The following is a 24,158-nucleotide window of genomic DNA, read 5'->3' as shown; positions in this document are numbered from 1 at the left end:
ATTGTTCGTCACCAAACTGTTCCTGGATGGTTGGCAGAAGTTGCTCTCAGAGGATGTGTTGGTACCATTCTTTATTCATGGCTGTGTTCTTAGGCAAAATTGTGAGTGAGCCCACTCCCTTGGCTGAGAAGCAACCCCACACATGAATGGTCCCAGGATGCTTTACTGTTGGCATGACACAGGACTGATGGTAGCGCTCACCTTGTCTTCTCCGGACAAGCTTTTTTCCGGATGCCCCAAACAATCGGAAAGGGGATTCATCAGAGAAAATGACTTTACCCCAGTCCTCAGCAGTCCAATCCCTGTACCTTTTGCAGAATATCAGTCTGTCCCTGATGTTTTTCCTGGAGAGAAGTGGCTTCTTTGCTGCCCTTCTTGACACCAGGCCATCCTCCAAAAGTCTTTGCCTCACTGTGCTTGCAGATGCATTCACACCTGCCTGCTGCCATTCCTGAGCAAGCTCTGTACTGGTGGTGCCCCGATCCCGCAGCTGAATCAACTTTAGGAGACGGTCCTGGCGCTTGCTGGACTTCTTGGGCGCCCTGAAGCCGCCTTCACAACAACTGAACCGCTCTCCTTGAAGTTCTTGATGATCCGATAAATGGTTGATTTAGGTGCAATCTTACTGGCATCAATATCCTTGCCTGTGAAGCCCTTTTTGTGCAAAGCAATGATGACGGCACGTGTGTCCTTGCATGTAACCATGGTTGACAGAGGAAGAACAATGATTCCAAGCACCACCTTCCTTTTGAAGCTTCCAGTCTGTTATTCGAACTCAATCAGCATGACAGAGTGATCTCCAGCCTTGTCCTTGTCAACACTCACACCTGTGTTAACGAGAGAATCACTGGCATGATGTCAGCTGGTCCTTTTGTGGCAGGGCTGAAATGCAGTGGAACTGTTTTTTGGGGATTCAGTTCATTTGCATGGCAAAGAGGGATTGCAATTAATCTGATCACTCTTCATAACATTCTGGAGTATATGCAAATTGCCATCATACAAACTGAGGCAGCAGACTTTGTGAAAATGTATATTTGTGTCATTCTCAAAACGTTTGACCACGACTGTAGATTGCAAAATAGTTGGGAAGAGATTTTTAATGTACCGATTCCATGGCACATGGTTTATGAACCGATACACAAAATGCTGCGGATTCAAAACTTAGAATTTCTCAATTTAAATTATACAAAATTCTTGCAACCAATTGTTTTGGTATTGTCCATATGTAGCTTGTTTTTGGTCACAGGTTCAGGAATGGCTGAAAAATTGCAACATTTACCTGGAGCTTACTCTGTAAATAGCACTGCTCTGTGATTTGAAAAGTCAGTAAATTTATCAATAATATAACACTTTTAGCAAAAAATGTATCTTTAATTTACAATCTGTAGAAACTATGTGGTCTTCAGAGATAGAAGGAAGGGATTGAGGGTAGCTGAAGAATGGGATTAAAAACAAACAACGGATAACTATTGTATAATACACTGCATTCGGAAAGTATTCAGAACCATTGACTTTTTCCATATTTTGTTACACTATAGTGTTATTCTAAAATTGATTAAATACATTTTTCCCTCAACACACAATAATACCTCATAATGACAAACCAAAAACTGTTTTTTAGAATTTGTTGCTGTTGTCCATTAGTTTACTCCAATTAGGGGAGGGGTGGTTGGGTTAGGGGAAAATAATAAAGGAAAATATATTTACAAAATATATATATATATAATAGGGGGGATTGGAAAGGGTGCAAACAATTACATTGATGGAAGCCACAATCTATCTGCAATATTAAAGCTGATCTACCCCCGATTTTTTTTTTTTTTTTTTTATCTCGTCAAACCATTTCTGTATGAACCTCGCTTTGTGCACGGGGACATTGTCATGCTGAAACAGGAAAGGGCCTTCCTGAAACTGTTGCCACAAAATTGGAAGCACAGAATCGTATAGAATGTCATTAATTGTATGCTGTAGCATTAAGATTTCCCTTCATGGAACTAAGGGGCCAACCCCAAACCATGAAAAACAGACCATTATTCCTCCTCCACCAAACTTTAGATTTGGCACTATGCATTGGGGCAGGTAGCATTCTCCTGGTATCTGCCATATCTGCCAAACCCAGATTCGTCCATCGGACTGCCAGATGGTGAAGCGTGATTCATCACTCCAGAGAATGTGTTTTCACTGCATCAGAGTTAAATGGTGGCGAGCTTTACACCCCTCCAGCTGACGCGTGGCATTGCGCATGGTGATCTTAGGCTTGTGTGCGACTGCTTGCCCATGGAAACCCATTTCATGAAGCTGCTGACGAACAGTTCTTGTGCTGATGTTGCTTCCAGAGGCACTTTGGAATTCGCTAGTGAGTGTTGCAACTGAGGACAGATGACTTTTACGTGCATCAGCCTTGCCGGTTCCGTTCTGTGAGCTTGTGTGGCCTATCACTTCGCGGCTGAGCTGTTGTTGCTCCTAGATATTTCCACTTCACAATAACAGCACTTACAGTTGACCAGGGTAGCTCTAGTAGGGCAGAAATTTGACGAACTGACTTGTTGGAAAGGTGGCATCCTATGACGCTGCCACGTTGAAAGTCACAGAGCTCTTCATTAAGGGGCATTGCGCATGGTGATCTTTTTTTTGTGCTGAGTTTATAATTTTTTTGGACACCCCTTCAAATGAGTGAATTAGAATCGAGCACACAGCCATGCAATCTCCATAGACAAACAGTACTGCCAATGTTTGTCTATGGAGATTGCATGGCTGTGTGCTCGATTCTATACACCTGTCAGCAACGGATGTGGCTGAAATAGCCGAATTCACTCATTTGAAGGGGTGTCCCAAAACATAATAAACTCAGCAAAAAAATAAACGCCCCCTTTTCAGAATCCTGTCTTTCAAAGATAATTCGTAAAAATCCAAATAACGGCACAGATCTTCATTGTAAACAGTTTAAAAACTGTTTCCCATGCTTGTTCATTGAACCATAAACAATTAATGAACATGCACCTGTGGAATGGTCGTTAAGACAGCTTACAAACGGTAGGCAATTTAGGTCACAGTTATAAAAGCTTAGGACACTAAAGAGGCCTTTCTACTGACTCTGAAAAACACTAATCTGCGTGAACGTGCCTTAGGCATGCTGCAAGGAGGCAGATGTGGCCAGGGCAATAAATTGCAATGTCCGTACTGTGAGATGCGTAAGACAGCACTACAGGGAGACAAGATGGACAGCTGATCGTCCTCGCAGTGGCAGACCACGTGTAACAACACCTGCACAGGATTGGTACATCTGAACATCACACCTGCGGGACAGGTACAGGATGCAACAACAACAGTCCGAGTTACACCAGGAACGCACAATCCCTCCATCAGTGCTCAGACTGTCCGCAATAGGCTGAGAGAGGCTGGACTGAGGGCTTGTAGGCCTTTTGTAAGGCAGGTCCTCAACAGACATCACCGGCAACAACGTCGCCTATGGGCACAAACCCACCGTCGCTGGACCAGACGGGACTGGCAAAAAGTGCTCTTCACTGACGAGTCGACGAAGGAATGAGCGTTACACCGAGGCATGTACTCTGGAGCGGGATCGATTTGGAGGTGGAGGGTCCGTCATGGTCTGGGGCGGTGTGTCACAGCATCATCGGACTGAGCTTGTCGTCATTGCAGGCAAACTCAACGCTGTGCGTTACAGGGAAGACATCCTCCTCCCTCATGTGGTACCCTTCCTGCAGGCTCATCCTGACATGACCCTCCAGCATGACAATGCCACCAGCCATACTGCTTGTTCTGTGCGTGATTTCCTGCAGGAATGTCAGTGACAGGAATGTCAGTGTTCTGCCATGGCCAGCGAAGAGCCCGGATCTCAATCCCATTGAGCACGTCTGGGACCTGCTGGATCGGAGGGTGAGGGCTAGGGCCATTCCCCCCAGAAATGTCCGGGAACTCGCAGGTGCCTTGGTGGAAGAGTGGGGTAACATATCACAGCAAGAACTGGCAAATCTGGTGCAGTCCATGAGGAGGAGATGCACTGCAGTACTAATGCAGCTGGTGGTCACACCAGATACTGACTGTTACTTTTGATTTTGACCTCCCCTTTGTTCAGGGACACATTATTCTATTTATGTTAGTCACATGTCTGTGGAACTTGTTCAGTTGTTGATTTTGGTTATGTTCATTCAAATATTTACACATGTTAAGCTTGCTGAAAATAAATGCAGTTGACAGTGAGAGGACGTTTCTTTTTTTGCTGAGTTTATATACACAAGTATCTACACAAGTACTGAGGGTACTGGGCATGGGTCGATTTGGGATTGGAAAGTTCGCTTCACTGCAGTTCCTAAAAGTCCCTTAGACTGATATCAAAGGTCACGTTGAAAGATATGCCGTTGAAGTTTGTTTTGATTGTTTAAATGCAGTTCCAAAAAGTCACTGACAATTTGTGTACTCATCATAAGTTAAATAATGCATGTGTCGGATGGTGTCTATTGCAATTTCCAAAATGCATTTACCATTTTGGTCTGGATTTGGTATTTGTGTGGATTGACTCACAAAGTATATTATAAAGTGTATAACATAAAGAAGCCAACAAACTATAGGTGCGAGTGCAGATATCTGAACATATATTGACAGAATCGTGGGGATTGTGTAATCATCCAAAAAGACAACAGTTCAACAGAGTCATGTTCATTAGGGCACGCATGGGAAATCTTTCAAAAATGTTTTTCAACATAAACAAAAAGTCCATATAAACCATCCCTGTTTCAGTCTGATTTCCCCCCAATTTGGTACCTAATGAACACAACACTGGTAATAACTGACTAACTGCAGTAAGGCAGGACATTCTTTTTGGCCACACTTCACATTACATAGGCTTTAGACCAGAGGAACTACAGTACAAGTGGAATAACCCATATATTTATCCTGCCTTCTAAGAACATGCTGATGTGCAATACTTACCACGTTTGCCCTCACTTGTTTGTCTTTGCGCTCAATTTTTGCCTTGGAAAACAGAATTGGGGGATGCTAAGTGCTGTTACCTGCCTGTACTTCTAATCACATAAGTTAAAGTTATTCCTAATAAACTTATACTACTAAACCTGAAATAATGCCCATGTAATGTAAAGGTTTGTGTTGCCTTGTTTTATGATGCATCTGTATAGTGGACTTGATGGAAGATGATCGTCAATGCTTAGCCCCCCCACCCTTTCATGTATATCTAAATTGATAAATTGGGTGTTAGCATTAGCAATATGAAAACAGATGAATCTTGCCCTGTGACTCCTAGGTTGAAATGATCTCCATATTTCTTACACCTATCCCATCCTTTCAGATCTACACAAGCGCCACGGGGCAGGGGTCACCGACCGTAATCCTGGAGCGCTAAAGGGTCCAGCACAGCACTGGCACACCTGATTCTACTAACCAACTGCTTATCCAAGGTAAATCAGGCATCTCAGTGGTGGAACAAAAGCCTGTCCACCTTGTAGCTCTCTAGGGCAGTGCTCTCCTATGCTGGTCCTGGGGACCCACTGTGTACTTCGTAGGCTTTTTCTCCAGCACCTACACACCTGCTTTAACTTATCTCTAAAGCCAACCACTTGATTAGGCAAATCAGGTTTGTTAGTGTTGGGTGAGAACAAAAGCCTGTAATCCATATGGGTCTCTCCTTGGACCAGGCTTAGTGACCACAGGCCTAGAGGGTTGACTAGACCAGAGGCTGTAGGGGGTGGACTTTGAGTAACCCTATTTCACTCTTACATCACTGTGTAAACAATGACTGTATAAGCGGGGTAAACAGTTGCAAGTTACATTTTTAGCATCATAAAATACTAAAAGTGAACTGGTTTGTCCCAACTCTGTCGCTCTAAAATGCATTAATTGAATGTTTTATCTCTTTCCTCAGAGTTAAGTTGTTCACAGGAATGTCTCATTTGCTAAATAGTAACAACTCGCTACTATTTGGAACCTGGGGTGTATTTCCTTCACTGCAGTTCCAAAAAGTCACTTAAGACTAATATCAAAGAAGTCACGCTGAAAGATATGCCGTTCAAGTTGGTTTTGATTGTGTCAATGCAAAAAATCACTGACATAATTTGTGTACTCAGAGGTAAAATAATGCATCGGTGTAGGATGGTGTCTATTGCAATTTCCAAAATCCATTTAATTTGGTTTGGATTTGGTATTGTTGTGGATTCACTCATAGTGTAAATCATGAAGGAGCCAACAAGCTATAGGTGTGAGTGCAGATATCTAAACTTGATGAACTAACGTCTCCTATTGAACCTGGGGTGTATGCATTAGTTCACACCGTAGAAAAACGTTTTTCAACGAAAACCAGAGTTTCATATTGGACAAGTTCAGGTAGCACCCTCCCCGTTTCGGTCTGTTTGGTTCCTAGTGAACACATCCCTGGCTGGCACACAGTTTTTCAAACAGTGATGCCATAGTAAAATAGGGTTATTGGAATTGGACGGAGGACGATGAGTGCTGAGAGAGGACCTACATGGAGAGTTTTCTGGACTGGGTGTCCTTGCTCCCGTTGGTGGTGCGGTGGTCCAGGGTGCTGCTGCGGTGCTGGTGTTGGTGCGGGTGGTCCACCAGGGTGTTGGTGGTGTTGCTGCGGATCAGGACGGGCATGGAGGAAGCCGAGGGAGTTGGAGACAGCACTGATGACGCTGCTGCCACGCTGAAGTGGTGCGACCGCAGAGCCTCGTCCGCTGCAACACACACAGGAAGTGATGAGGTGACTGATGATGTGACAGACTAAGTGATGAGGTGACCACAGGAAGTGACAGAGTGGAAAATTTGGATTTAAAATAATTGTTATTTTATTTATGCTAATTTAGTTGACAGGGAGAGAGCACATGCTCCAGGGCTCTCCAAATCAGGGGTTTGGAAGGTCACCCGAGTCTGTATGTATGTATGTAGGGATAGTTCACTCCAAAAATTAGATAGGGCTGATCTTTTCTGTAATTTGACTTTGAGATCTGTACATTTCTCCTCATGCTTATAATCTGATGGGCTGGAATGTGGACACCATACCGATTTGAGATTTACAAATGGTTATCAAGGAATTGTGTTCATATTTCTGTATTTATTTATTTAATATTGGCACTAAAATCAGATGAGTTGCACTAAAATAGGATGAGAGTTGCACTAAAATAGGAGTTGCACTTACAAGAATGACCCAGCTTTTTGGGGTGTTGCATTACTTTAACAGAAGGTTCACACATGGTTAGATTTAATTTAATTTGTTGTAATATTCTAGGAAGGTCCTATGAATGGTTTGACATTGGGAATGTTTTCAAAAAGTTCAGAGAACTTTAAGAAACAATGTTCTTCTGAGGGACTGTTTCTGTGGAAATGTCAGTACTTTCAAGATAACGTTTCCAACATGGTTCTTTTTGAAGTTATGTTCTCAAATTGTTCAGAGAACTTTAAGAAACAACATTCTTCTGTGGGAATTTCAGTACTACCACTAAAAGTTTCCATCTTTAATGTAACATTTTTACAACATTCTGGGAACATTCCCAAAAATTGTGTGACTTAAGCGATGTTCTCAGAACGTTCAGAGAATGTATATTTCATGTCAGTTCTTACCAATATTCTAAAATGAAATTCAATTCTACACATTAACATCAAACTTTAAAGGTCCAATGCAGCTGTTTTTATCTCAATGTCACGACTTCTGCCGAAGTCGGTTCCTCTCCTTGTTCGGGCGGTGTTCGGCGGTCGACGTCACCGGTCTTCTAGCCATCGCCGATCCATTTTTCATTTGTTTTGTCTTGTTTTCCCACACACCTGGTTTTCATTCCCTCATTACGTGTTGTGTATTTAACCCTCTGTTCCCCCCATGTCTTTGTGTGGTATTGTTTGTTTGTAAGTGCTGGTGCACATGTTGCCTGGTGCGCGTCGGGTTTTGTACCCAAGTTGTTATTTTCTTGATGACGTTGGTTTTGGAATTAAACTGCTCTGGCAATTACCTAGTTCTGCTCTCCTGCGTCTGACTTCCCTGCCACCAGTTACACACCCCTTACACTCAATATAAAATCATTTTTGGGTAACTCAAGTATGATTATTGGGTACTTTTTCCACCACTGATGAAAAATGTATGTGTTTGTATAATTAATGCCAAAGAAAATTAATTCCTGTGTTTAAAAACATTAACCCAAAATAAGTCTTATTCAGTGAAAGTTTAATTAAAGGAAGTTATAAAAAAAATAAAAAATAAAAACTTTAAATTTCGTTCTTAGTGTTAAGAAAATGTTCAAAAATAACCATAAAACGTTTATAACATGTAGAGAATGTTCTCAGAATGGTTTTCAAATAACCTATAATTTCCGTTCTCAGAGCGTCAATAAAGCCTCCCAGGAGTAACTAGAGTAAAACATTCTCAGAACCTCCCTCGCTTTTGTTCTCAGAATGTACTTTTTTGTTTTACCGGTTTGGAAATGTAGTGCTTCGTTTGAAACCAACAACACAGGTTGGTTCCCACAACTTCCAAGGAACTAGCTGGGAAGCTACACTAAAATAGGATGATTTGCACTAAAATAGGATGAGCGCTGCACTCAAATAGGAATACTTGATTACCATTCATAGGAAGCAAGTTCTTCCCTTTTCCAGGACAGCTTCCTGAATCCTTGACCTTTCTGGAGAGGAAAACCAAGATGGAAGAACATGTCAAGACAATAACAAGTGGCTAAAAAGTATACGTGGTCCCATAAATATAAATGTTACTGGAATGTGTGTGTGCGAGATTTATTTTCTTAAAATAACAATCGAAAAGCATAGTTGTTCCTATAAAGAGTATTTCTTTAAAATATATCCATACATTTATGTTTGATTAAATATATTATATCAAAATATATTTCAGCAAAATTATATAGTGATGTTTTGGGTTAGGGATATGGTTGGACAGGGTACTACTTACAGAGTTTTGTCTGGATTAGCCATCTTGGGTGTAGTAGGGTGGCTGCTAAGCGACCGACTCCGTGCCAGTTTGGCCTTCCTCAACTCTTTACCTGTAGATTCACCATCACCATGATCAAACACTATCTCCACCAAGTTGAACAGGATAGCTTTTTGGGTCATGTTTTTTTGTCTTGATTCACTGTGAGTTGAAAGCGCTTTGTCGTGTGTAACAATCTGCTACTGTTGCTGTAGGAACAGACTTATCAAAACCCCTTACGGTTATGCTAGAATGGCATATACATTTCTATCCATGGTCAAGGTGCTTTGGTAACACTTTACAATAAATTAAATCTTCAAAAATGTGTGTTTACAAATAATAAAATACAAATGTATTAATTGTTCATAAAGAGTTAATGAATGCTTATTAGTATAAGGTGTTGCCAGTGTTTCTCTTTCCCACGTTGACAAATTTCCCAATTGGAAAAATAAAGATATTGATTGATTCCCAGTCTTACCGGAGGAGGTGGACAAAGTGGCCCCGGACGTGGATCCAGACAGGCCCTTGGTCCCTGACAACCCTGTCTTACTGTCCCTCCCTGCCAACACAGCCACCCACACAGTCACAACATGTCACAGGGCACCATGTCTCAATGAAATTGAGATCTGTGTATTATCTATAATACAGTTGAAGTCAGAAGTTTACATACAGCCAAATACATGTAAACAGGTTAAAAATTCCTGACATTTAATCATGTCTTAGGTCAGTTAGGATCACCACTTTATTTTAAGAATGTGAAATGTTAGAATAATAGTAGAGAGAATTATTTATTTAAGTTTTTATTTCTTTCATCACATTCCCAGTGGGTCAGAAGTTTACATACACTCAATTAGTATTTGGTAGCATTGCCTTTAAATTGTTTAACCTGTTATGGCTGCAAGCCCGATATCGGTACACCTATGACAACATCCCCCCACCCCCCCCACACTGATTAGCATCGCTAGCATAGCGTCACAATTAAATAGTAGCATCTAAATATCATTAAATCACAAGTCCAAGACACCAGATGAAAGATACAGATCTTGTGAATAAACCCATCATTTCTGTTTTTTAAAATGTTTTACAGGGAAGACACAATATGTAAATCTATTAGCTAACCACGTTAGCAAAATACACCATTTTTCTTTGTCCACCATTTTTTCTCTCCACCACTAGCTATCACCAATTCGGCCAAATAAAGATATTGATAGCCACTAACCAAGAAAAAACCTCATCAGATGACAGTCTGATAACATATTTATTGTATAGGATAGGTTTTGTTAGAAAAATGTGCATATTTCAGGTAGAAATCATAGTTTACAATTGCACCCACCATCACAACTCGACTAGAATTACTACAGAGAGCAACGTGTTTTACCAATTTACTCATCATAAAACATTTCATAAAAATATACAGCTCACAGCAATGGAAAGACACAGATCTTGTGAATTCAGACAATATTTCAGATGTTCTAAGTGTTTTACAGCGAAAACACAATAAATCGTTATATTAGCATACCACATATGCAAACGTTACCCCAGCATGAATTCAAGCCAAAGAGAGCGATATCGTTATCATCGCCAAAATATATTAATTTTTTCACTAACCTTCTCAGAATTCTTCCGATGACACTCCTGTAACATCATATTACAACATACATATAGAGTTTGTTCGAAAATGTGCATATTTAGCCATAAAAAACCGTGGTTATACAATGAAAATAGTAGCAAAACAAGCCTGGAAATGTCGGTCGCCATCTTTCAGAGTGATCTAGTTTAATCAATAGCTAATCATATACTTGACTAAAAAATACAGGGTTGACAGGAATCGAAAGACAAATTAGTTCTTAATGCAATCGCTGAATTACATTTCTAAAATTATCCTTACTGTGCAATACAGGGTTCGCCAAGCGAAGCTATACCAAACAAAATGGCGGAATATGCGTTTAAAATTTTTCGACAGAACAACGATTTATCATATTAAATATTTCTTACTGTGAGGTGATCTTCCATCAGAATCTTGGGCAATGTATCCTTTCTTGGGTCTAATCTTCTTTTGGTCGAAAGATGTCCTCTGTCCGTCGAAATGCCCACTAACGTTCGACCGGGACCCCGAAACGTGCCCAAAGCTTCAAAGAGCATCACATAGAACTGCCTCAAAATCGCACTAAACGGATATAAATTGCTATAAAACGGTTTAAATTAACTACCTTATGATGTTTTTAACACCTCTAACGAGTAAAAACATGACCGGCGAAATATTACTGGCTAAACCCAAGCTTGGAAAGAGAGCAGGTCCAACGTACATCGTGCGTCAGGCGCAGCAGGAAAAGAACGGTACTTCCGGTATTTCTTGTTTTATACAGGCCATGATTGCGCAATCGACTCCATTCAAAGCGTCACCACGTACTGACATCCAGGGGAAGACGTAAGCAGTGTTTGTATCCTCATAGCATTTACAGGGACCTTAAAACCGACCCCAGATCAGGGGCCAAGATTTCTGAAATCTGACTCCCTGTCAGGAAAAGTGCTGTAGAAGGAGCTGTGTTTCACTCAGAGACAAAATTCCAACGGCTATAGAAACTAGAGAGTGTTTTCTATCCAATAATAACAATAATATGCATATTGTACGAGCAAGAATTGAGTACGAGGCCGTTTGAAATGGGCACCCTTAATCAGAGCTACTCAATACTGCCCCTGCAGCCATAAAAAGTTAACTTGGGTCAAACGTTTTGGGTAGCCTTCCACAAGCTTCCCACAATAAGTTGGGTGAATTTTGGCCCATTCCTCCTGACAGAGCTGGTGTAACTGAGTCAGGATTGTAGGTCTCCTTGCTCGCACACGCTTTTTCAGTTCTGCCCACAAATTTATAGGATTGAGGTCAGGGCTTTGTGATGGCCACTCCAATACATTGACTTTGATGTCCTTAAGCCATTTTGTCACAACTTTGGAAGTATGCTTGGGGTCTTTGGAAGACCCATTTGCGACCAAGCTTTAACTTCCTGACTGATGTCTTCAGATGTTGCTTCAATATATCCACATAATTTTCATCCTCTTGATGCCATCTATTTTGTGAAGTGCACCAATCCCTCCTTCAGCAAAGCACCCCCACAACATGATGCTGCCACCCCCGTGCTTCACGGTTGGGATGGTGTTCTTCAGCTTGCAAGCATCTCCCTTTTTCCTCCAAACATAACGATGGTTATTATGGCCAAACAGTTCTATTTTTGTTTCATCAGACCAGAGGACATTTCTCCAAAAAGGATGATTTTTGTCCCCATGTGTAGTTGCAAACCGTAGTCTGGCTTTTTTATGTCGGTTTTGGAGCAGTGGCTTCTTCCTTGCTGAGCGGCCTTTCAGGTTATGTCGATATAGGACTCGTTTTACTGTGGATATAGATACTTTTGTACCTGTTTCCTCCAGCATCTTCACAAGGTCCTTTGCTGTTGTTCTGGGATTGATTTGCACCTTTCGCACCAAAGTCTCCTTCCTGAGCGGTATGACGGCTGAGTGGTCCCATGTTGTTTATACTTGCGTACTATTGTTTGTACAGATGAACGTGGTACCTTCAGGCGTTTGGAAATTGCTCCCAAGGATGAACCAGACATGTGGAGGTCTACAATTCTTCTTCTGAGGTCTTGGCTGATTTCTTTTGATTTTCCCATGATGTCAAGCAAAGAGGCACTGAGTTTGAAGGTAGGCCTTGAAATACATTCACAGGGACACCTCCAATTGACTCAAATTATGTCAATTAGCCTATCAGAAGCTTCTAAAGCCATGACATCATTTTATGGAATTTTCCGAGCTGTTTAAATGCACAGTCAACTTAGTGTATATAAACTTCTTGAATTGTGATACAGTGAATTATAAGTGAAATAATCTGTCTGTAAACAATTGTTGGAAAAATGACTTATGTCATGCACAAAGTAGATGTCCTAACCGACTTGCCAAAACTATAGTTTGTTAACAAGAAATTTGTGGAGTGTTTGAAAAAAAACTAGTTTTAATGACTCCAACTAAGTGTATGTAAACTTCCGACTTCAACTGTATATTAGCAAAAATCTCAACGCAGATGTGTGTGGGAACGTACGTTTCTTTTCGGTGTGTTTTTCACTGGTGAGCTTGGCTTCGCTCTGCTGTCGCTCTAGCTGTTCCTGTGGTGGACAAGAGAAGCGACTCAAAGGGTTAAAAAAAAGAAACAAAGGCAGTTATTACAATCTGTAAAATGTAAACACAACTGTGACATATTTGTCATCTTAGAGAGCATGTTTTGACACAATAACATTATGGTAGCTAGCAAAATAGTGTTGATGCAGTTGCTAACCAACTGTAAATAGCTTTAGCTAGCTATCAAACTAACTTGGCTAACGGTGGGGCCAACTATTTATTATACTGTATTAATATTATATTTATTTATAGTTAACTAGCTAGATACTGCACCCCTCTTTACTAGCAAACACAATGCTAATATAATTATAGATTACTAATAACCTTAGGTTATAAATTAAAATTGTTTTACATGTTGACGTTTGTGACGTTTCTTCTTTCCAAACATATTGTGCCTTGTACAACCAAGCCCATATATCCCCTTCAAAAGAGCCCTTTCTTGCTGCTATATTTACAACTAAGAATTGTGACAAAATAAATTTCACAACAACCAGGAATAGATACCAAGGATACACACACACGCACACACACTATGGACTTTTGACCTAGTTTTGAAGTCATAATAAAGTTTGTGTATTCTTTCATTGACTAGATACCAAAGAAAATGACAACGGCTATAGTGCCTCAGAAGACAAAGGAATAGGCTATACACTAAAGCAGTGATATTCAAAAGTATTGTATTTTTGGGGGAACCAAAAAATAAGAGTACAGATTACTGTATGGGACAATATGAAATTGTATTGAATACATTTATTTATTGGTTTGCTTCTATTTTGAAAATGTAATAATTGAAGGTTATTTGTTTATTTACTGATTTTAAGGTTGTGTCATAAGATTTGGGGTGGCTTCGTGAGAAATTCTTGCCAAAGAAATGGGGTCCCCAGAAATTCTAGCTGGAAAAATAGGGTCCCCGCTGAAAAAGTTTGAATATCACTGGACTAGAGCGGGTGCTAGAGGAATTGAATAACAGAACATCAATCCATCTCTTTATAAATAAAGAGAGTCAAAAAAGCTTTCTGAAGAAAGAAATGAAAATAGATTTTTTGAAAAGGTTAATTCATGCAAATATATGCACGAGTATGTCATGTTAAAAATACCAATAATGTTTGCTTGTTTTATTTTCCACTAATAATAAACTGACAGTGCTGTACGCATAAAGGGGGCTTATAAAATATTGGTTCTACAAATAACAAGAACAAGGCGATGTTTGATGACATAGTGCTCGGTATTGACAGGATGGTGTAAAATCCCTCACCATCTTTAGAAGAGGGTTAATAGTACATACACTAACAAGCTTAACTTGTGTGTGTGGTGCTACGAGTTACTGCGCCAAAATCTACATTGTATAAAAATAACTCCTGGCACACGATTGGCAAAATCGTGTGTGCAGGAGTTATTTTTATACAAGTCCCTCACCATCTCCAGCAGTAGTGTCTCTTCCTTCTCCTTCTTCTGGTCTAGTAGATCTCTCTCGTGTCTCTTATGGTACTAAAATGGAAAAGTACATATTAGACTGTATTCAAATCAGACCTATGGTAGCACTTCCATGTTGTAACAATAGAAGGCAACCTTTAGGAATAATAGAGCTGTACTCAGACCACTTGACTTTTTTCACATTTTGTAACATTACAGCCTTATTCTAAAATAGAGTAAAAAAATAATAATCCTCAGCAATCTACACACAATACCCCATAATGACAAAGTCAAAACAGGTTTTCTGCAGCATTGAAAGTCCCCAAGAACACAGTGGCCTCCATCATTCAGGCCAAAGAGTTCAATCTTGGTTTCATCAGACCAGAGAATCTTATTTCTCATGGTCTGAAAGAGTCTTTTTGTGCCTTCTGGCAAACACCAAGCGGGCTGTCATGTGCTTTTTACTCCCCACAGCATGATGCTACCACCACCTTGCTGCACTGTAGGGATGGTACCAGGTTTCCTCCACACGTGATGCTTGGCATTCAGGCCAAAGAGTTCAATCTTGGTTTCATCATACCAGAGAATCTTGTTTGTCATGGTCTGAGAGTATTTAGGTGCCTTTTGGCAAACTCCAAGCGGGCTGTCATGTGAATTTTACTGAGGAGTGGCTTCAGTCTGGCCACTCTACAATAAAGGCCTGATTGGTGGAGTGCTGAGGGGTTGTCCTTCTGGAGGATAGATTTATGGTCACATTTGCCAAATGGAGGGCGAGGGACCGCTTTGTATGCGTCTCTGTGTGTGGAGTAAAGGTGGTAGAGTTTTTTTCCTCTGGTTGCACAAGTGACATGCTGGTAGAAATGAGGTAAAACAGGATTTAAGTTTGCCTGCATTAACTAGGAGCGCCGCTGCTGATCACTAGGAGCGGCGCTTCTGGATGAGCATTTTCTTGTTTTCTTATGGCCTTATCCAGCTGGTTGAGTGCGGTCTTAGTCCTAGCATCGGTTTGTGGTGGTAAATAGATGGCTATGAATAATATAGATGAACTCTCTTGGTAGATAGTGTGGTCTACAGCTTATCATAAGCTACTCTACCTCAGGCAAGCAATACCAGACGTAGCTTCTCTTCTCTGTCCTGTCGATGCATTGAAAATCCCGCCAGCTCTATATTATCCGTGTCGTCGTTCAGCCAAAACTCGGTGAAACATAAGATATTACAGTTTTTAATGTCCCGTTGGTAGGATAGTCTTGATTGTATAGCATCCATTTTGTTTTCCAGTAATTGCACGTTGGCCAATAGAACGGATGGTAGTGGAGGATTACTCACTCGCCTACGAATTCTCAGAAGGCAGCCTGACTCCCGCCCCCTTTTTCTCCGTCTTTTCTTCACGCAAATGACAGGGATACTCGTTAAAGAAAAAATCTTTGTGCAGTTCAAGGTGAGTAATCGCTGTTCTGACGTCCAGAAACACATTTCTGTCATATGAGACGGTAGCAGCAACATTTTTGTACAAAATAAGTAAAAAAATGAATTACAAACAATGTGAAAAAACTAACAAAATAGCACAGTTGGTTAGGAGCCCATAAAACGGCAGCCATCCTCTCCGGTGCCAATCATGTCAAATCAATTGAATTTACCAACCGTGGACTCCAATCAAGTTGAAGAAACATCTGAAGGATGATCAATGGAAACAGGATGCACCTGAGGTAAATTTCTCATAGCAAAGGTTTTGAATACTGATGTAAATAAGGTATCTGTTTATTTTTAGTATATTTGTAAACATTTCTAAAAACCTGTTTTCGCTTTGTCATTATCGGGTATTGTGTGTAGATTGATGAGGAAAATGTTTTATTTAATACATTTTAGACTAAGTCTGTAACACAACAAAATGTGGAAAAGGGGAAGGTGTCTGAACACTTTCCGAATGAGCCTGGAGCAAATTAGGGTTAACTGCCTTGCTCAAAGGCATGTTGACAGATTTTTCACCTTGTGGGCTTGGTTATTCGAACCAGCGACCTTTCGGTTACTGCCCAATGCGCTAACCGCTAGGGTCTAACCGCTAGGCTACCTGCTGCCCACCATATCAATACATGTAAAATAAATATAATAAATTAAAATGTAAATACAACTGGTGACACCTCGTCATTTTTGGAGAGAGGTTTTTGAAACGACAGCATTATGGTAGCTTGCAAAAGAGTGTAGAAACGGTTGCTAACTAACTGTAAGCAATTTTAGCTGGCTAGCTAAACATCTTAGCTGTGGGGCGAAACAATTCACTCATGCTTATAGGACATTGCTATCTGCTACATAACCATTCTTCCAAGTGTTCTAAAAAGAGTGAAGAAAGTAAAGGATTACTTACAGGTTCTGTGATGTCCATTTTGTCCAATTCCAGCACTGTCTAAAAAAATAAAAAAATAAAAAATGTTTATATATATATACACACACACACATATACTACAGTTCAAAAGTTTGGGGTCACTTAGAAATGTCATTGTTTATGAAAGAAAAGCAAATTTTTTGTCCATTAAAAAAACATCAAATTAATCAGAAATACAGTGTCGACATTGTCAATGTTGTAAATGACTATTGAAGCTGAAAACGGCAGATTTTTAATGGAATATCTACATAGGCGTACAGAGGCCCAGTATAAGCAACCATCACTCCTGTGTTCCAATAGGCACGTTGTGTTTAGCTAATCCAAGTTTATCATTTTAAAAGGCTAATTGATCATTAGAAAATCCTTTTGCAATTATGTTAGCACAGCTGAAAACTGTTGTCCTGATTAAAGAAGCAATTAAACTGGCCTTCTTTAGACTAGTTGAGTATCTGGAGCATCAGCATTTATAGATTTGATTACAGGCTCAAAATGGCCAGGAACAAATAACTTTCTTCTGAAACTCGTCAGTCTATTCTTGTTCTCAGAAATGATGGCTATTCCATGCGAGAAATTGCCAAGAAACTGAAGAGGAGTGGGAGGCCCCGGTGCATAACTGAGCAAGAGGACAAGTACATTAGAGTACATTAGAGTGTCTAGTTTGAGAAACAGATGCCTCACAAGTCCTCAACTGGCAGCTTCATTAAATAGTACCCGCAAAACACCAGTCTCAACGTCAACAGTGAAGAGGCGACTCCGGGATGCTGGCCTTCTAGGCAGAGTTGCAAAGAAAAAGCCATATCTCAGACTGGCCAATAAAAATAGAAGATTAAGATGGGAAAAAAACACAGACACTGGACAGAGGAACTCTGCCTAGAAGGCCAGCATCCCGGAGTCACCTCTTCACTGTTAACGTTGAGACTGGCGTTTTGACAGTACTATTTAATGAAGCTGCCAGTTGAGGACTTGTGAGGCGTCTATTTCTCAAACCAGACACTCTAATGTACTTAAATGATAAACTTGGATTAGCTAACACAACGTGCCATTGGAACACAGGAGTGATGGTTGCTGATAATGGGCCTCTGTACGCCTATGTAGACATTACATAGAAAATCAGCCGTTTCGAGCTACAATAGTAATTTACAACATTAACAATGTCTACACTGTATTTCTGATAAATGTTATGTTATTTTAATGGACAAAACATTTTATTTTCTTTCAAAAACAAGGACATTTCTAAGTGACCCCGATTGAAATTGTACTCAGTAATGTCATCCACCCCTCCCTCCCTCCCTCACCTTGCGGACGGTGGCCACCACATCCTTGTCCTTCTCCCGACAGAGTAGCTTGCGGACGCAGAACTCCAGCTGTTGCAGGAGGTGTTTGTCTGCAGGCAGCCTGATGGTGGACCTCAGCCGGGGCAGCATGTGGCACAGCTTATACCTGGGTCATGTTTATTCGGCACAAAACAGGAAAAACAATTCTAACAGGGAGGGCACAACCTGAGTGTGTCCAATAAGAATGCAGATTTTCATTTTCTGTTGCAAAACGTTTTGCAAGGGAGTGCTTACTGAACATGACCATGGTCAATATACATGGCATACTCAGAGGATGAATTTCTCTAAAGCTTCATAGTATTAAGATCATCTTTCATCCATTGTCTACAACAGCACGCTACGTTAGATGTCCCACCACGAGAGCAAACGTACAAGCGGATGTGTGGTGAGCTTGTACAAGAAATGGCTGCCAAGAAATGGATGCCATTGATGATGGATGAGGTGTCCCCATATGAAGCAAAGCATCTAGAAAAGCACTCGAAAAATCTAATTAAGGAATTAAAGGAGCAATCTGGGATTGGTTTTGACTTTTAAATTAATTATATATAGCCATTTACTCCTGAAGAATATACAGTAACTTATAACTGACTCATGGGCTTAGTTCAACTGTCGTACCCCAACGGAACCCAAAATATAAGCTTGTTTCACTCCATTATTTGTGAACAATTTAATTCTAAACAAATCCGGTATAGCCTCAAAACATGGGTAAATGGATGACGTCCATGAATCCATAACTCCGTATATGAATTTGAGAGTGTTACATTTCTCCATGCCCATCCCTCAGATGTTCACCAAAAAAAGTGGCGGGACAGACGTGTGTCGTTTGAATCCCTGTTTGTCCCTTTAAGTAACTTATTAATTACTGAATCCAGTACCTGACGTTGGCTACAGGGTCATTGACCAGCTCCAGAGCCTGGATGAGGAAGTGTTTGCAGAAGTAGGCCTTTGAGAAGAGCTCCATGGCAATCTCACACAGGTCCAGGTAGCGAAGCCTGTTCCAGTAACTTCTGCCCTGAGCAAGCTCTGGAAATGAGGGGGAGGGAAGGGAGAGAAGGCAGGATATACATTACATTACAAAAGTCACACAAACTGCCACGTTTGCGCGAAACATTAAGAGTCTTCTCTTTTATTCTAGGTAAAACCGTTGGGGAATTGGGAGCCATTTGCTTAGCAAATCTATCATGGCACAGGTTGTACTGGCATCTGTGACAACACTTTTTCCATATAGATGTCTGCATTGTATTGTTTATTTTTGTCAACCTTGTTGGCAAACAACATAGATAGATGTATAGACAGACAGAGACACTAGACAGACAGACGTATTGACAGACAGACAGACACAGACCTTGCAGCACTTTGCCGATGATCTCTTGCCGCTGTTCCTGCTTGCGGTTGTAGCGTAGGAACATACACAGCGTCCTGGCCGCCTCTCTCTGGACTGGGAGAACATTCTGGCAACAACACGGAGTAGACACACTTAGTGAGCAGAGACAGAGTGTTTGTCCCAAATGGCAGCCAATTCCTTTGATAGTGCAGTGCACTATGAAGGGAATAGGGTGCCACTTGAGATATATCCTCAGCCTGCTGTTAACACAATGTAGGATTTCCATTTGATAGTTTCTATCCCTTGTGGGATAGTTGAATAAAGTTCTATCCTACATCAACTCATCTAATGCCAGAGATGAACACATCGTTTAACAATGTAACATTGTGTTTTTCATTGGGAATTGATGTCAGAATAGAAAGTACCCGGGTCGTACACTGTACAATGCAAGAATGTGTAAGGTCATTGAGCTGAAGATTAGGCATTGGCTCAGGGAGCTAACACAAGTCTTAGGCAAGGTTACTCAGGTCTCAGGCTAGTTCATCAACGTATGTGTGTAGCTACAATATGTATAAAATATGTGACTGGCATGCCAGCCATAACTCTAACCCTAACCCTGAGCTTAAACCAAACCCTAACTATAATCAATTACGTCATTCAAAGTGAGTTTGTCCCATTAGATTCTCCCTATGTATGCTAGTCTCACGTTGGTGGTGACGATGGCGAACATCCTCTGCAGGAAGCGGAAGTAGATCTGGTCGGCGGAAACAACACGGGGCAGGCAGGCATAGCGTTGCAGCAGTCTCTCATGCACCCGCCAGCGGAGCGACAAGGCAGCCTTCTGCTCGGCCGCCGCCAGCGCCGGGACCAGCTCGGGGACAATCAGCTGGTGGACCCACCATTGGGAGGGGAGACAGGTGGGAGAGAGAAATGTAGAAGGGCATGGAGGAAGGGGGAGGCACAAAGAGTATAAGAAAGAGGGGTGAGGTTGAGAGAGGAAGGAGAGAAAAAAGGCAGCGAGGAGGTGGGGTAGACAAAGGGAGAAGGAGGGAGAGAAAGAGATGGAAGTGTGTAGATAAGAGTTAAAAAATATTATGGTGAGAGAGGTACAGACAGAGACAGAGGGTGGAGAAATACAATAATGAGTAGAGAGGGGTCAGGGGGGAGAGGGGGCAAGGGAAGGGAGGGAGAGGGGGCAGGGGGAGAGAGAGGGAGCACACAGATAAGAATAACAAAAAAAAGATTGAGATACAGAAACATCGCCAGAGTGAGAAGATGGCAAAGAGAGGAAAGATAAAATGAACGAAACAACAGAGTGAAACATTAGAGAGAGTGATGAAGAGAGTATGAGTGGGACATAGGTTATAAAAAATTTAAAAAGTAGTGCAAAAACTGATTTTATGAGATAAACAGTAGTGTACGCACAACTAGTAGGTTCAGGGTACAAAAAGTCTGAAATATAGGTACTCACACACACGTTGAATAAGACTGGGAGCATTCAATCGTGTGCATGTATATATCTTTATATATGATAGCTGCACCACACAGAATCAACCACCAGAGGGGGTTAGCTCATTCACAAAGACTACTAGACCTGGGTAAGTATCCACAAAGCCGCTCAGAGTAGGAGTGCTGATCTAGGATCCGTTTAAATCATTATAAGATTATATGGACAGATCCAAGATCAGCATTCCTACTCTGAGATATTTTGTGGATTCAGGCCCAGAGCAGTAGACCATAGACGGGGGTACGTACCTTGCTCTCGGGTCCTGGCCCTTCTCCTCTCGATGTGGCCAACTCCAGAGTCTCCTGAAGATGGCTTAGCAATGCATCTAATACCTGCACAGAATAAAAACATCATCATTACTATCATGATTGTCATCTTCATAAACAACGTCATCGTCATCAGCATCATCATCGTTAACATCATGGTCTTCATAGTTGTCATAATTAAATGCCGATCGTATTACCTTCCAAGAGAAATCTCTTCGGTTAAAGTCACAGCCATGTATATTCCCCCTCAAGCCAATTCCATGACTGAACTACACTGAACTTTGTGCAAACTGGAAACCATATACCCTGAGGCGGCATTTATTGTAGCTGGGGGTTTAAACGAAGCAAACGCTACCGAAGTTCTATCAACACATTGACTGTAGTACTCGCGCTGCAAAAACGCTCGACCACTGTTACTCCCCCTTCCGGGATGCCTACAAGGCCCCCCCCCCTACCCCCCCTTCGGCAAATCAGATCAAGACTACATTTTTCTCCTCCCTTCCTATAGACAGAAACTCAAACAGGAAGTACCCGTGCTAAGGTCTTTTCAACACTTGTCTGACCAATCGGAATCCATGCTTCAAGAATGTTTTCATCACGCGGACTGGGATATGTTCCGGGTAGCCTCTGAGAATAACATTGACGTATACACGGGCACGGTGACTGAGTTCATCAGGAAATGTATAGGGGGTGTTGTTACCACTGTGACTATTAAAACCTACCCAAACCAGAAACCGTGGATAGATGGCAGCATTTGTGCAAAACTGAAAGAGCGAACCACCGTATTTAACCATGGCAAGGTGACTGGGAATATGGTTGAATACAAACAGTGTAGTTATTCCCTCCGTAAGGCAATCAAACAGGCAAAACGTCAAACAGAGACAGTGGAGTCGCAATTCAACGGCTCAGACACAAGACGTATGTGGCAGGGGCTACAGACATTCACGGATTACAAAGGGAAAACCAGCCACGTCACGGACACTAAAGTCTTGCTCCACGGAAAAGCTAAACACCTTCTTCGCCTGCTTTGAGGATAACACAGTGCCACCAATGTGGCCCGCTCCCAAGGACTGTAGGGTCTCGTTCTCCGTGGCCGACTTGACTAAAACATTTAAGCGTGTTAACCCTCGCAAGGCTGCCAGCCCTGACGGCATCCCCAGCCGCGTCCTCAGAGCATGCGCAGACCAGTTGGCTGGAGTGTTTACGGACATATTCAATCTCTCCCTATCCCAGTCTGCTGTCCCCACTTGCATCAAGATGTCCACCATTGTTCATGTACCCAAGAAAGCAAAGGTAACTGAACTAAATGACTATCGCCCCGTAGCACTCACTTCTGTCATCATGAAGCGCTTTGAGAGGCTAGTTAAGGATCATATCACCTCTACCTTACTTGACACCCTAGACCCACTTCAATTTGCATACCGCCCCAATAGATCCACAGACGATGCAATCGCCATCGCACTGCACACTGCCCTATCCCATCTGGACAAGAGGAATACCTATGTAAGAATGCTGTTCATTGACTATAGCTCAGCATTCAACACCATAGTACTCTCCAAGCTCATCATTAAGCTTGGGGCCTTGGGTCTGAACCCTGCCCTGTGCAACTGGGTCCTGGACTTCCTGACGGGCCGCCCCCAGGTGGTGAAGGTAGGAAACAACACCTCCACATTGCTGATCCTCAACACAGGGGCCCCACAAGGGTGCGTGCTCAGCCCTCTCCTGTACTCCCTGCTCACCCATGACTGTGTGGCCAAGCACGCCTCCAACTTAATCATCAAATTTGCAGACATCACAAAAGTAGTTGGCCTGATTACCAACAATAACGAGACAGCCTATAGGGAGGAGGTGAGGGCCCTGGCGGAGTGGTGCCAGGAAAATAACCTCTCACCCAACGTCAACAAAACGAAGGAACTGATCATGAACTTCAGGAAACAGCAGAGGGAGCACACTCCTATCCATCGACAGGACCGCAGTGGAGAAGATGAAAAGCTCCTCGGCATACACATCACTGACAATCTGAAATGGTCCACCCACACATACAGTGCCCGCAACCGCAGGGCTCTCTAGAGGGTGGTGCGGTCTGCCCAACGCATCACAGTGGGCACACTGCCTGCCCTCCAGGACACCTACAGCCCCCAATCTCACAGAAAGCCCAAAAAGATCATCAAGGATGTCAATCACCCGAGCCACGGGCTGTTCACCCCGCTGCCATCCTGAAGGCGTGATCAGTACAGGTGCATCAAAGCCGAGAGACTGAAAAACAGCTTCTATCTCAAGGCCATCAGACTGTTAAACAGACATCACTAGCCGGCTACCACCCGGTTATTCAACCCTGCACCTTAAAGGCTGCTGCCCTATATACAGTTGAAGTCGGAAGTTTACATACACTTAGGTTGGAGTCATTACAACTCGTTTTTCAACCACTCCACAAATTCTTGTTAACAAACGACAGTTTTGGCAAGTCGGATTTTCCGACTTGTTTACAGACAGATCATTTCACTTATAATTCACTGTATCACGATTCCAGTGTGTCAGAAGTTTACATACACTAAGTTGACTGTGCCTTTAAACAGCTTGGAAAATTCCAGAAAATGATGTCATGGCTTTAGAAGCTTCTAATAGGCTAATTGACATCATTAGAGTCAATTGGAGGTGTACCTGTGTATGTATTTCAAGGCCTACCTTCAAACTCAGTGCCTCTTTGCTTAACATCATGGGAAAATCAAAAGAAATCAGCCAAGACCTCAGATTTTTTTTTTACCTCCACAACTCTGGTTAATCCTTGGGCAAAATTTCCAAACGGCTGAAAGTGCCACGTTCATC

General features: G+C 41.9%; 1 protein-coding gene across 1 annotated transcript in view; it reads right to left on the bottom strand.

The window, feature by feature from the left end:
• ppp4r4 (protein phosphatase 4, regulatory subunit 4) overlaps window positions 1-24,158 on the bottom strand; it is a 66,177-nt gene that overhangs the window by 1,658 nt on the left and 40,361 nt on the right. The window contains exons 10-21 of the mRNA XM_038968113.1: window positions 21,315-21,398; window positions 20,266-20,445; window positions 19,581-19,686; window positions 19,111-19,258; window positions 18,197-18,341; window positions 16,884-16,922; window positions 14,525-14,596; window positions 13,032-13,095; window positions 9,420-9,500; window positions 8,924-9,014; window positions 8,584-8,642; window positions 6,497-6,710 (exon numbers count right to left, since the gene is read on the bottom strand). Coding sequence (XP_038824041.1) covers window positions 6,497-6,710; window positions 8,584-8,642; window positions 8,924-9,014; window positions 9,420-9,500; window positions 13,032-13,095; window positions 14,525-14,596; window positions 16,884-16,922; window positions 18,197-18,341; window positions 19,111-19,258; window positions 19,581-19,686; window positions 20,266-20,445; window positions 21,315-21,398 — 1,283 coding nt within the window. The remainder of the gene's footprint in view (window positions 1-6,496; window positions 6,711-8,583; window positions 8,643-8,923; window positions 9,015-9,419; window positions 9,501-13,031; window positions 13,096-14,524; window positions 14,597-16,883; window positions 16,923-18,196; window positions 18,342-19,110; window positions 19,259-19,580; window positions 19,687-20,265; window positions 20,446-21,314; window positions 21,399-24,158) is intronic.

Source organism: Salvelinus namaycush, chromosome 29 (genome assembly GCF_016432855.1).
Source record: "Salvelinus namaycush isolate Seneca chromosome 29, SaNama_1.0, whole genome shotgun sequence".
NCBI classification, from domain to species: Eukaryota; Metazoa; Chordata; class Actinopteri; order Salmoniformes; family Salmonidae; genus Salvelinus; species Salvelinus namaycush.
Note: the sequence above shows the minus strand (reverse complement) of the source record. Positions and strands in the feature narration are given on the sequence as shown.